Source organism: Calypte anna, chromosome 1, assembly GCF_003957555.1.
Source record: "Calypte anna isolate BGI_N300 chromosome 1, bCalAnn1_v1.p, whole genome shotgun sequence".
NCBI classification, from domain to species: domain Eukaryota; kingdom Metazoa; phylum Chordata; class Aves; order Apodiformes; family Trochilidae; genus Calypte; species Calypte anna.
Window position 1 is genome coordinate 188,168,574 of NC_044244.1, and position 14,251 is coordinate 188,182,824.

General features: G+C 41.4%; 1 protein-coding gene across 2 annotated transcripts in view; it reads right to left on the reverse strand.

The window, feature by feature from the left end:
- Positions 1-14,251, reverse strand: part of FAT3 (FAT atypical cadherin 3) — a 403,937-nt gene that overhangs the window by 207,959 nt on the left and 181,727 nt on the right. For both annotated transcript variants that reach the window (XM_030449568.1, XM_030449576.1), the window contains exon 3: positions 9,709-10,023. In XM_030449568.1, the coding sequence (XP_030305428.1) occupies positions 9,709-10,023 (315 nt within the window). The remainder of the gene's footprint in view (positions 1-9,708; positions 10,024-14,251) is intronic.

The following is a 14,251-nucleotide window of genomic DNA, read 5'->3' on the forward strand; positions in this document are numbered from 1 at the left end:
CGTATACATCTCCTGTTAAATTAAGCTCTGTGCATCTAAACATATGGCGGCACGATCTGTACAATTATACAGATAAGGTCACATAGTTAACTGGCAACAGCACTACTAACTTCAAAGAAGTTGTGTCAATCTTCCCAGGGATGGAAAAGCACTCTCATCAACACAAAGGGAAGGAGGAAAGAGAAGGAGGAGTAATTTCACAGAAAATAATTATCTTTAGTTATAAAAGCATAACTGATAGAGACAGAGTCAGAAAGAAAAGAAAAAAATAAAACAAATATGCTCTTAACCTTAATTTTTTAACAGATCAGCTTAGCTTCACAGCAAGGTGATGGGGCTTTGGAGGTTTAGTAGGTGCTGACACAACCTCCTTTGTGATGGAATACAAATTAAAAATAATAGTTGATGATTACAGACATTATGATAGTGTATGCAAAAACACATCTTTTCAGTTGCCTCCTCTTCTTATTCCCATTTCCCATTTCTTTGTGGGTTTTTTTTTAATGCTTTGTTTTGTTTTTAATATTCTCATACAGCATTGGTTAGTCTCATTCTCCCAGACAGGAAATTTCTCCACATTTCTTCTTTGTAAAGTACCAAGGATCAGATGTCACCTGAGAGTAAATGGGTGCAACAATCCATAAAGAAACATTAGAACATGCTCACACAATAAGGTTAAGATACACCATTCAAGCCACTGGAGTGCTTGTCCTAGGATGACAATATGAATGTATCCCTTGCAACTAAGCAAAAAGGGGAAATGCTGATTCAATATTGTCTGCTTGGCATTTGCAGGGTCTAGCATCATAGATGCAAGTGTTACCTCTGACTGTTGAGCAAATGCAAGTTATTTGATTGATTAAAAAGCAGCAGGAAATAAAAAAAAATAAAATAAAAAACCCCAAACAAAACAAAACAAAAAAACCCCAAACCCACAACTCCCTTTGCCCCAAGCCATCATCTAATCTGGGCTAACATTAGAATTTTATTTTCCTCCCTGGCAGCTTCATTGAACACCATACTCACAGGTTCTACATCCCAGCATCCCTAACTCACCAACACAATGGCCCCTGCCAGAGTTCAGGTCTGGACCACAAGCAATTACACTAATGTAGGAGCATTCACTGCTATTATCATACTAATGTACAGCAGGATGTGACAAGTATCCATGGCATTTGCATTGTGCATACACTTAACAGGGTTTTTACTCAGTACTTGTGGTATAGTTTCACTGAATTACACTGACAATAATTCTATCAAAAGTATTTGGCTACCTGGAGGTGAATGAATCAGCCCTAATCACAAATTAGGGAAGGAATAGTGCATCGTATGAAAAAGGTACAAGGTTTCCTGATTATTTCTAACTAGACATGGCTCCTGAATATCTATGCCTAGAAAACCTGTAATTGACAGACAAGGTAGAAGAAATCAGTTTCACAGCTAAGCTGATAGCCAAATAGGGCAGAAGATCTGCTCTGCTGATACTTTTGAGAATAGTAAATGATTGCTGTAATGTACAACAGTATATTTATGAAACTAGTGGAAAAAGTTCTTGCTGCTCCAGAACCAGTGCTGGGGCAGGACAGGAGGGTCCTTCTTGGTGATGATGGAGTAACCTCCTCCAGCAGCAAACACTGGATCACTGGCCCTCATCAAGCCACTGCCCTTCAGATATCTGTGTCCCCAGAAGCAAATGGAGAGTTCAGGTTAAAAACTGACACTGCATTGAATAACTGAGGACACAATGGTCCAGTTGAGGCAATGGGGATACTCCTGAGGCTTCTTACTGTGAAAGAGAATTAAAAAGGTCACCATGAACATCTAAAGAAAGGTAAAAATTTCTATACACTGTGTTTAAATCTGCCGATTACAAAGAAATGGCATTTATGAGCAGTATTGTTAATGCCATTTTAAAAGATACACTTGATACCAGAGACATCCAGCAATCTCAACTGTATTCAGTGCTTCACAAATAAAAAAAACACTGCTAGTAGAAATGAGTTCTGTTCAGGAGAGATGATAAAGCTGGATTTATTATTTTATTAAGAGCAGCATTACTGTAGCCTCAAGTAAGGTGACACAGCTGGCACCTTTATCCTCTCAATAGATAACACAGACAGAGTGAAGCATGAACTGCAGCCAGGAAGGAGGGAAGAGCCTGCCTGGCTGAGCCCAAATTTTCTTATTTTCAGCAGAATTGTGGTCTAGACATGAAACTAGATTAATTGGAAAAGGTTTTGTATTCCTCTTCATCATACAATTTCAGGAGTGATACTTTTCTTTGGTTTTATATGCCTATGACTACTTGACTGTGCATGGATGTCTAATAATGTCAAGATGGCTGAAAAATCAATAGCTTTAATTTCCAGAGCCTACCTGATATGCAAGCTTCCTACTTTGAATTAATTTCAGGACAATCACATGAGGTAAGAAAGTATTTCCACTTACAAAAAAAAATAAACACTGCAAGGTTAGGTGACTCACTCAAAGTCAAAAGAAGAGTTTGTGTCACTTCTGGGCTGCAGCTCAGGAGTTAATTGAAAATTTACTCCAGGGAATGAATGTGCACTGGAAAGCAGATGAGCTTGCTGATATACATCACTTCCTCCTTGTTTGCTTGGGGCTTGGTTTGGTTTTGTTTGGCTTTTTTTGCTTTCTTTGTACCTTTTTGGCTGGATGGTTGTTTTTTCCTCCCTAATCATCATAACTATTACTATTATTATGACAAGGTTCTTGGGCCCTTTTGTGATTATACACATTCCAACATTCCAACATTTAACTCAACATTCACAGACCTTTGATTTGCTAGCTGCTAATCCTGGGCTCAAACCACTGGATCTGGTAAAGAATGAGACATCCTAAAGCAGAAATTAAAGCTTTTAAAAATACTCAGAAACTTATTTTTCAACAGTGAGCATACTATAAAGAAGTCATTAAGAGCCGTGGTTTTAAATAATATTTAGAACTGCAAGGAAAGAGAGTAGATCATTTAGTGTGTGTTGACACAGCATAAATTACAAAAAGTGGAAGCCAGCCTATGTGCTAAGGGAATTCCACTGTAAAAAACCTATTTTAGTTATGGATAGTCATAGATAGTGATGGATGTATTGGGTTGGACTCTGCCACTGTTCATGAACTTGAAACATGTACAAATAGTGTTCCAGATCACAGAAGAAAGGGAGACCAGTTCCTCAAATTTACCTGTGACTGGAGAGCCCTACAACGAATGGTTTAATCTTCTGCAAGGTCTTCTATGGCTTTGGTCAGGTCAGTTGAACTCCAGGGAGTGTAAGAACACAATGAATAGCAGTGTGCATGACATGATGTGCATAGCCAGTTGACACTGCACATAGAGCTACCAAATGGCTCCATGGCCAGCACACATGCAGGAGATGCCACCAGGTGCCCTTCAGAAGCAGCCTCCAGACAGAAGGGAGGCAATAGCCTCAGGATTCAACATACACATTTCCCAATTTGTTCACTGTAGCACCTAAAACACACTCTGAAGAGAAATAGCAAGTTGGACTAAACAATCCAAACAAATCAAAAAGCCAAAGGCCTTCAAAAAAATGTTGAAGTGCTTAATTCACAGGAAGTTTATTAAGAATTCATCAGCATGCACATCATCAGCTGCAGTGTCAGGCAGATCCTTCAGTAATGCAGCCAACACTCCATGATGGAGTGGGAGATAGAAGTGATGGAAGTATTATAGGAAGATAGGAAGCTTCTCATTCTTAAAGAACACACCTTTTTTTCTGTTGTTTTATTTAAAAAAAAAAAAAAAAAAAAAAAAAAAAAAAAGGAAAAAAGTAGGATGAAATGCCTCTTACAAGAACAGAGTGACAAACAGACCAAGGCAGTACTAAGCTTAGCTTGATATTGATACAATGTCCCTTAGAAATGTCATAAGAAGGTAATTTTGCTTAATATTTTCAAATTTCCCTATAATTATTACGTGCTGGAAGATTTTAAGTGCCTCGTGCATTACAGAACCAATGCATGTTAGTCTTTCTCCTCACCCAGAGCAAGTTGGGCTAAATCTGCAAGATGTGAAAGGCTGTAGTAGGGACCAAGTTGCATCCAGTTCCTTCCACATGGCTTTCTGCATCACCTCTAGCACAGGAGAAATTTTAATAACTGGAAAATTAAGATCACTGGAGCTTGCCTCACAGAGCAAGCTGTTCCTCCCTAATTTGATATCCACCCCCAAAATCCCAGAAGAATTGAAAAAATATGCAGTACTTAACAGTCTTTGTTCCTTTGCTGGAAAACCAAAAAAACCTCAAACAAACAAACAAACAAAAAAAACCAACAAACAACAAAAAACCTATAACAAACATAAGCCTTGGAGAACATGAGTTTATTGCAGAGTCCCAAATGTGCTCTCCTGAATAAATAAACCACTGTTCTTTCCCTCTCCTCTCTGCCATACTTCTACTTCTGAGTTGAGAAGCAGCACTGAGTACCCAACAGCTATACTGCTGCCCAGCATCAGGATATGGTGTGACAGCATTTGACTGAATCTGAGAAAAAATCACATGCTGAGATTTCTTGGGACAAAGCAAACAAAAGCATCCATAAAAATCAGGCTGTATGGCAGAAGGGTGTTTTATTATGGCAGAGCAAACATAGCATTCTGCCCCAGCAGGATCTTATGCCGACCAAATAGCTCAGCAAGTGCAAAAGAAAGCCCAGCCCAGCCTACTGTGCAGAGTAGCATTCATACCAACTAAATTGGGAAGCTCACTAACCCCTTATTAGCGTATATAAATATTAATACCACTTCAGCATGAATACATCCAGTCTCTTTCCAAATCTAGGTGCGGATGTGACAGTACAGAGACAACTTCCAGAAGCATAAGTGCTCCTCTGGAAAGATGTACTGACCTACATACACTATTTCTGAACCCACTAGTGCATTCTGCCTCAAATCCTGCAGCAAATACGACTTTGGGAGTGCCAGGTGTCTCTCTCTGTTTAGACAGTGCCAGCAGGAGACTAAGCAAGGTGTAACATAATTTTTCAGACACACTGGCATAATTTTAGAGCAAATTCATTAACAATAATGTGCACGAGAATTAAATTTAGTCTGTTGGCATGTTATTTAAAATGTCTCTTAATCTGAGACTGAAGAGAAGCTTATTGGGTTTGTCCAGTGTATGTGGAACACTAAATAAAAAATGCAATTATTTGAATTAAAATTCATTTGTTTTCTTCAGAGAATGGAAAAGTAATAAATCAACGCAGTAAATTACCCCTGTGCTGTGCTGTGGAATTAACACCCATATACATGAAATAAAAATAAGAATTTACAGCCCTAATCAATCAATTACTCTTTTTTGTCATCTGTTTTATTTGCCTCTCATCCTAAAATAACTCACTCAGATTGGGGCAGCTGTGGCACTCCCATGGGCTGGTCTAGGAGCACGGCAGTCCAGCTGCTCCACCAGCAAGCAGCTCTTCTTTCCTCCTCCACATCCCAATCCCACATCACCCACCAAGCCCTGTGATCCCGTGCTCTGCAAAAGCAAGCCTGAGCCCTTCTCAGCACAAAAATCAGGCTAAGAGGCTCACCCCCAATTCTCCCAGTGGCAGCACCAGGCTTTGGGCTGACTCACAGATGCTGGAGGTGCCAAGCACCAGGAATGCTTCCATGGCTGCTGGGTGCATGATGTGGATGCAAAACCAACACTGTAGGAAGCTTTTCCCTGCTATCATGTAACATGGAGAGTAATTTCAGCTGTTTGAAAACCATGTTAACCCATCCCACTCATGAAACTGTGCCCTACAGCACCTCTGACAATAAAGAAAAATCTCAATTTACCCTCTTGGACTTGCTAAGCTTAGGCAGCAGTCTCCACCAGTTTGCAGAACAAGGCTGCCTTGTTCTCCAGTGTGGATGATTTATGGTTTCACACACACTCATGTGCTACATTATTCACTTAGTGCTTGCACTTATGAATAACAGCTCATGAGATGTTCAAGCTGAGTCCAGAACTGATGATCAGCTGTATTAAAGGAAAAATAATCAAGGTGAGAAAACAAAGAGCTTCATAGGAGATGGCTCATGCTGCCTTTCCATATCCAGCCAGATTTGCACAGGAGGTTTCCTCCTGTTTCTGTCCTCTTCCCCCTGAGAAACCTTATGAACCCCAAGTCAGAGCCTGCAGGGGACAGCCCCCACCACTCACCTGCACTGGCCATCCCACAGCAGAGCCAGCCCGCAGAGAGAGTGCTGGCTGCCTGGAGTGGCTTCAGTGCCCAACTCTTGCTGTCTGTAACTCTTCAGCAGCCCTTGGCTGTTGCAGGAGCAATGCTTCCTCTCTCCATAATCTATACAGCAGACTGCAGGTGATAATCCTGAAAGGTCTGAAGATTGCCTTAAATAGATCCAAATGCATGTGATGTATTTGCAGTTAGATAGTACCTAAAATACCCACCCAGAGCTGTGACAGTCAATACAAATGTAGGAAGTGACAAGCTGTCTACTAAAACATTTCGTCTACCTACAGGCCTGGCATATGAGAAGCATCATTGGTCACGCTGTCCAGATAATCAGTTAAGATTTTAATACTTGGCTGCAGCTATTACCCTGTATCAGAACCAAGAACAAGACCTGGACTCCCTGTGTCCATACTCAGAGCCTGGATCAGATGGCCACATACATAATGGTGTCTGTGCCTCCAGAAATTTGAATTATGTGTACGAGCCATAGAAATGCTGAAAGTGAGCTCTAGAGGAAGGCAAACCCAGTCACTGCTCAGCTCCAGCTATCACTGAGGAGCATGAGACATGGGGGTGGGATGGGCATGCCATGAGCAGGGTGCAGCAACACCTGGAGCATTTCTTTGTGCCTGCAAGAACCATCTAAGAAGATGGGAATACTCACCTCACCTGGGTGGTACTGTGAAATGTCTGAAACACCCACCAGACAGATGCCATAAGCTATGACATGCCCTGAGCACTCTCTGCACTTTTTAACACACCTAAGTCCTAAAAATAAGAAAAAGGTCACAGGAGACCAAGCCAAGTAATGTTTCTTTCTCCAGAAATAGAGAAAATTTCTTCCTGCAATTTATCCAGGTAATCTAAGGAAAGGATTTGTGAACCATGATCCATACTACTTTGAAGCAGAGGAAGCCAAACTCCTCTCTCCCTCCTGTTTCCCTGAGCCTCTGAATAAAAGCGATTTAGGCTAAACTGACTTCTGACCACAAATCCAGTAAGAGGTTTAACCCTGAACACATAAGAAAAGTCCAGTCTGTTCGGCATTGGAGTAGCTTCTCAGTATCCAAAAGGCATCCATACATTCCAACTTCTGTTGCGTCTCATTGAAGGATGTAAAAAATGTAGGATGCTGCCTTTTTGTTGCCTCTCGGCACCTGGTAACTCACGAGAGAGATGTCAATCTGCTGACTCTGCTGAAGCTTTCAAAGAGACACAGAAAATGAAATATTCCCTTTCTCACAAGTGACTGCTCTGCCCTGATGGCAACACCACTCTTGCTCAACCCACGTGTGTGGCAACTGCCACATATCTGAGTTCCCATTAAACCTATTAATCTTAAATTTCCTAGCATGAAACATAAATCTACCCTCTTCTACCATAAATCTACCAGCTTGAAACCATTCCCCCTTATCCTGTCACTCCATACCTTTGTAAAAAGTCCCACTCTAGGTTTCTTGTAGGACCCTTCAGGTACTGGAAGTCTACTGTAAGGCTTCCCCAGAGCCTTCTCTTCTCCAGACTGAACAACCCCAACTCTCTCAGCCTGTCTTTATAGGAAAGGTGTACCATCCCTCTGATAATCTTCATGGCCCTCCTCTGAACTTCCTCTAATAGCTCCATGTCCTCCCTGTGTTGGGGGTCCCAGAGCTAGACACAGTACTCCAGATGGGTTCTCATGAGAGAAGAGGGAGAGAATCACCTCACCTGGCCTGCTGCCTACACTTCTTTTGACACAGCTTGGTATACAACTGGCTTTCTGGGCTGAAAGGACACATTGACAGCTCATGTTGAGCTTCTCATCAGCCAACACCCCCAAGTCCTTCTCCTGAATTCAGGCTGTTCTCAATCCAATCTCCACCCAACCTGTATGTGTACTTCAGATAGCTCCGACCCAGGTGCAGGACATTGCCCTTGTCCTTGTTGAACTTTGTAAGGTTGGCATGGGCCTAAATCCCAAGCCTGTCAAGATCCCTCTGGATGGTAAGATCTTCCCTTCTAGGCAAAAGTACCCCTGCCTGCTTTTCCAGTGGAAGGAGGAGCCACCCCTGGTATGGTACCAAACTAGGGCGCAATTGAGTTGTGGTACAGCCAGCTCTGGTCCTTTGCCACCGTGCAGATAAACGGAGATCTGCTGAGCAGGTTGTTCTGCAGGAGAGGCTGACAGGAGGGAAGATCAAGCATTAAACACTGTGGAGTCCTAACTCTGCTACTTTGCCCAGATGGGATTTACGGGGTGGGGAGGGGGAGAAGGGATGCAGATGGAAGAGCCATCTTCGGCCATTTCAAGTGTTAAAAATAAGTGAGATATGTGCCTTAGGGCTCAGCAGCTTGAACACAGTGATTATAAATGCTCCATGATTCCTCACCTGGGCTTATGCTTGAAAAGATCCTGACCCCTTCTTATGCTACATATTGCAATAGGATTGCCCAGCCAAATGTTGAAAGCTTATTTAGTGAATGCAATTTTCCTACACCAAATTAAAAATGTTTCCTCTCAAGACTATTCCTTCTGGTTTTCTGTCTGTTTAGAAAATTTCAGCAGACATAAATGGTTTTTTTTTTCAAAAAAAAAATCAAAGCCCCAGAACAAAACAAGTATTGCAATCAGCATGAAAGCTGTGTGAATCCTCTCAACTCCTTTGATGAAGATCTTTCTATTGTTGTGAAAGAGTTCTCTGACTCTCTAGCTCTGCATCACAATGGAGGGTTACCACCAACCTTGGGCTCTTCCTCCTGGGGTGATTTCTTTCTCAACCAGGTACCAGGGATACCTGGCTTGGGAAAGGTCTTGAGGCCACAGAGATGTGAGAAGCTGCTCAGCATGGGCACAATGCCCCACTGTGAGCAAACGGCAGAACTTTAGCCTAAAACAACAACTGTACCTGTGACACTGCCCACAGAGTACATCCCTAGCTGCTACAAATCAATGGAAACACATAGATTGGTTTTTGAAGTCCAGATGGACTTTAGATCATTCAAACTGCTTTTTTTCTATGAAACAAACTGCATCATTTCCAGCTACTGTAATGTGGAGCCTAATTACTTGTACTGGACAAGTGTCATGCCAATCACATCAGTGGTAAGGTTGCCTTATGAAGGACCAAATGTTGTTCTGTAAATTGCAGCAGCTTGAATCTGCTTCCCAGCATTAGGAAGCAGAATCTTCTGCTCTGCAGACTCAGTGTAGCAAAGTCTCATCCCTATAGTCACTCGGAAGAGGCAACAGATAGAAGCTATTCAGCGACCTACAGAATAGCAGTGGCTGCAGCAGCACATCTGCAGCACGTCATCTGCCACTGGGCTCATGCACTGATGCAAAAGAGGATACTTTAGACACATAAAAGGTGTTTTAAACACATAACTAACCAGAAAACAGAGGTTTGGAAAGCAATGTAACACCAATGGATTCTGTAGGGGAGCAAGTTGACAGAGATTTAAATTGCATTTTCCCACCACCAAAAGGCAGCAGGATTTCCTTACCTGTTTTGGGATTAATTACAAAGAAATTCTGGGGATTTCCACTTGTAATCCTGTAAGTGAGTTTTTCATAAGTGCCAGAGTCAGGGTCTTGGGCTTGGATCTGAATGACAGATACATCCTTCGGGGAGTTTTCCATGACAGCTGGGTAGTAGATGGGTTCAGAGGTGAGAGGAGCATTGTCATTCACATCCTCCACTTCAATGTAGACTTCAATGGTAGTGTAGAGTGGAACAACACCATGATCAGTTGCATAAACTGTCAACCAGTAGGATTTGGTTGTCTCCCGGTCAAGAATATCTGCTGTGTAGATAACTCCTGTGGAAAAACAGCAAATGGGACCTCAGGAATAGGATCAAAGAAACGCTCTGGCTGTACTACAGAAATGTGTTATAGTATATTATATGTGTTATAATATGTATTATAATATAGATAGATATAACAAATGCTCCACCCTTGGAAAAATGAAAGTCATGCATAGAACAAAACCAGAAACCTGAACTCAGGCATTTTCAACTGAACCCTTCCTCCCTTCAACTTCTCAATCCTTTATCCACAAAAATTTGGGGTGGGGAGGTAAAAAGACAGTTCTTCACAAGTGTCCTAACGTCATAGCGAATTCCTTGCCAGGACTGGAGCTGGCAGAACAACAGAAGAAACACCATCATTTCTCCCAGTGATGTGAACTTGTATAAACCTTGGTAGAGTGGGACATGACTACTGACAATGACTTGCAGACAGGCAGGTGGCTTATCTTTTCAAGCTCCTACCAGTTCCTTTGCTAAAGAAGAAAACCTAGGGGGCAGTTTAAAATAAATCCATTCAACTTCAGAAAACAGTTGGTGACTTTAATAATGAGATCATTCACTGAACAATGCTCATCTTGGATAATGAGCAGTCAAAAGCTCACACAATGGAAACTCTTAGGCAACCATGATATGCTCTTTTATCATGGAGGAAGGAAGACTTTGGCCACTTTACCTACTGGTGTAAGGAAACACCACTAGAGCACGTGTTTGTGTATAACAGAGCCACAGAGAGACAGGGCATCCATCACCCCATTGCAGTACCACCCTTATGCCCATATGGTTCCTGCCACGAAGGTTTCCACCCCCCTCTTATCTTCCTAGAGTGATTTAGAAATCCATCCTGCTCCTGAAATGAGCACCAAAACTAAGAAGATAACAGATGAAATCAGATAGAGGACCCTTAAACCAGAAAGACTTCTGAGCACTGGAAGACCTGCTTGTATTTGTAGCCCAAACCTTCACGGACTTGAGCACTGACTGTGAACATACAGAGGATAAAACATGCCAGTACCATGCAGACAACCACACCAGCATCAGTATAAGTCAATGCATATTCCCACCACTTCTGTGATAGAACAAACAAGAACTTTTTTCTTCTACTAGTACAACATTATTAATAATTAATAATTATACTACTACTACTACTAAAGCATTGCTAAAGCTTAGACAACACATTAATACAGCGGATCTCAAACTTGAGATGCACTTAAAAGGCCAGTTTGCAGGAGACATTTGGAGAAATTGCAAGGCAAGACTGGAACACAAGAAATCTGAATTTAGTTTCAGATGTGCTTGGTGCTACTTACAACAACATTCCCAATAAACCACTGATGAAAAAAGTGCTCCATGATCAGCACTAATAAATAATGGATGTGTCTTTTTGGGCTTCGGGTTTTTTTAAGTAGCAGACAGCACTAAAGTTTCTAAGATAGCCTGAAATCCTAGAAAATCTTTAAGGACACTGGAATTGGCAGAGGGGTGTTCGGGGCAGACTTTTGGCACTGCTAATGAGTGCAGGCACCATGATAAGTCACTGTGCAGAGCTTGAGCTGCCAAGAAGGTATCCTCCCCAACAGTCCTACTGGGAATACTTCTTAATTGGGCATGTAAAGCTCAAATGTAATCTATCTGCATTATTCTTCTGCCTGAGTCATACCAAGCATCAAATCTTGCTTTTTTAGATTATACCAACAATTAATCCCTTTGTGACACTGGATTCAGACAAGACCTTTGGTTTAAAAGTTAACTGCTGAATCTATTCCATTTCTTGAAAAGCAGCCATGAAAATGATGGCTTTATGCTCCTGAGATGGCAGCAGTAGCAATGGATTTGATGGTCTGATAGAGCTCCTGATGGTTAACACTATGAACATCCTCAGTGCCAGCCTCCATGGGCATTTCCCAGCAGAACATATTCTACTAGCAAACTTCCTACATGGCTTTTATGAGGGGTAGCAGCAAGAGGTGAATGATGTAACTGCTGTCCTAAGCATGTCCCACCCCTGGCGAGGGACAGAGAAGATCACCAAACACGAAGGGATGATGTGTGTCCCGAGGGAGTCAGTTCCTGGCTCAGAACTGACTGATATACTTGCACTTGTCTTGTAAGACACATTTTTTTTTTTTTATATTCTAATTTCTCTTTTTAAAAAATTGGTATTTTAAATTATATTTTTAAGTGCTAGTTTGAACTGACAAGTATTTCCTTACAGTGTGATCAACAACATAGGAATGGGAAAGGAGCAGGACCAATTCCAGCCATATATGTGGCTTAGGTCTTTTTCTAGTAACATCAGCTCCATGTTTTTCTTGCTCAGATACATTATTCATCCAACAAAGGTGAGCAACACCACACTGGAGGACAAAGGCTGAGTGTATTCTAAATATTCTTGTCAGCAGCAGCCTGTAGTATGCAATGACTTTCTGTAGAAACATAGGTGAAATATGTAGTGGACTGTGATGAAAATGTCTAGAAGTCTGGAAGAGAAATTGCATCACAGGGATGAGAAGAGCCCCTAATAAATGGCACTCTGTGGAAATAAATAAATAAAATAAAACCCATGTGGCAAGGATGAGGCATAAAATGGCGAACATTAGTGCTCCTAGAGATGTTGATTTATTCAGCGGACAAGAAGAATTATTTTGGGTCTTTAAACAAAATTTGAAATAAGTAGGGTTTTCCCACAGTGAGAGCACAGAAGGGTTTAGCAGATTAACCTCTTTTTATGAAGCTGAATTTTACCAATACTGAGCTTATAATAAATCTATCTTCTGAGTCACTCCTTCATTTTATGACTCCTGGCAACAGTTACTTTCTAATTCTGTATTTCAGAAGGAAAGGATCATTGAACAAGTGTTAGCAACTGCCAGTGGGTCTGCTACACTGGTTCTTCTTTTTCGTTTTGATTTATTAAAAGGTCCCAGATATAAATTAATTCCTTTCACTCAATATGTCTTGTCATTTCACCTGTCACCACCACACAGCAGTTTGATAAATAAGAAGGTCTTTGTTCACGTTCAGATTTTCCACATGGAAACCCTTCCATTGTCCCTGGAACACCTTCTAATGTGCTCTGAAATGTCCTGCACAAAATGCCTCCTTGCTGTCTACCCAAATCTGGTTCTACAGAAAGCACACACAAAAATAAACATGCTGCCTGAATATTTAACCAACCTCTCTATGTATGGATGACACCTTCCAGATGGATGTAAAACTTAACTTTCATCTAAAAAAATACTACAGTATTTTGAAAAAGAGATGATTAAGGGATTTCCTGTAGTAATTCTGAATGATAGAAGTTTTTGGAAGAGGAGCAGATACTTCAGAGTCAATCTACGCAGGAGCCTCCCCACATCCTGCTCATCATTGGCTGAAACTGTGAGAGTATGATACTTCAATTTTTTGTCTAGGCTCCTAACTTAGGTAGAGTAAGTTGCATTGTCTTCTCACTACCAGTATGCCAAACACTGGGAATTCTGTCCTGTTCCCTGGCAAGCATTGCTCCTGCCGATATCCTCCATGCTGAGTATTTGCACTCTCCTTTTTCTGCTATTAGCTCCCAGACACCTGACCTTGATTTGCTTTTCTCAGCTAGATTAAAGGGCCTCATTACTCTCAGTCTTTCCCATACCCAGCTTCTTACAGACCACCAAGCTGTCTTTTAATCTTGCCTGAAAAAAAACCTAACTAGAACTGAACATCTTTCAGTGTTTGTGCTATTGAGGGTATTCATGAAGGATGATCTGACTTATAGGAGGAATGCATGTGCAAAGCAGATAGCCCTGGCGATGGGCACCTATGTAAACACCCAAGCTGACAGCTCCAATAAACACTCTTTTGCAGAGCAGTGGCAGGTCCATTCATCACCTAACCTATACATAAAGTACTGTCAAATGTATAAGGTCAACAAACACAAGGCAAAAAAGAGGCAAGAAAAGAAATAATGCTTTTCTCTAATCTCTTTTTGGTTTAAGAGCCTCTTGGGTTCCTTGTGACTATAGTAAATACAGAACTTCCAGATAAATTTTGAGTGGACTGTGTCATTTGAAGTGGTCCTTTAAAGAAGCACTGCAAATTGGTGGGAGAGGCAGGCAGGAAATGAAGTTTGATGATTCTTTGTCCACTTTTTTTTTTTTTTTTTTTTTTTTTTTTTGCCTTTCCTAATAGTCATGCAGCATCCCACTGTGGGCCATTTGCAGGAGCCATGCAGAAAACGTTAGCCCCTTATTTTTCCAGGA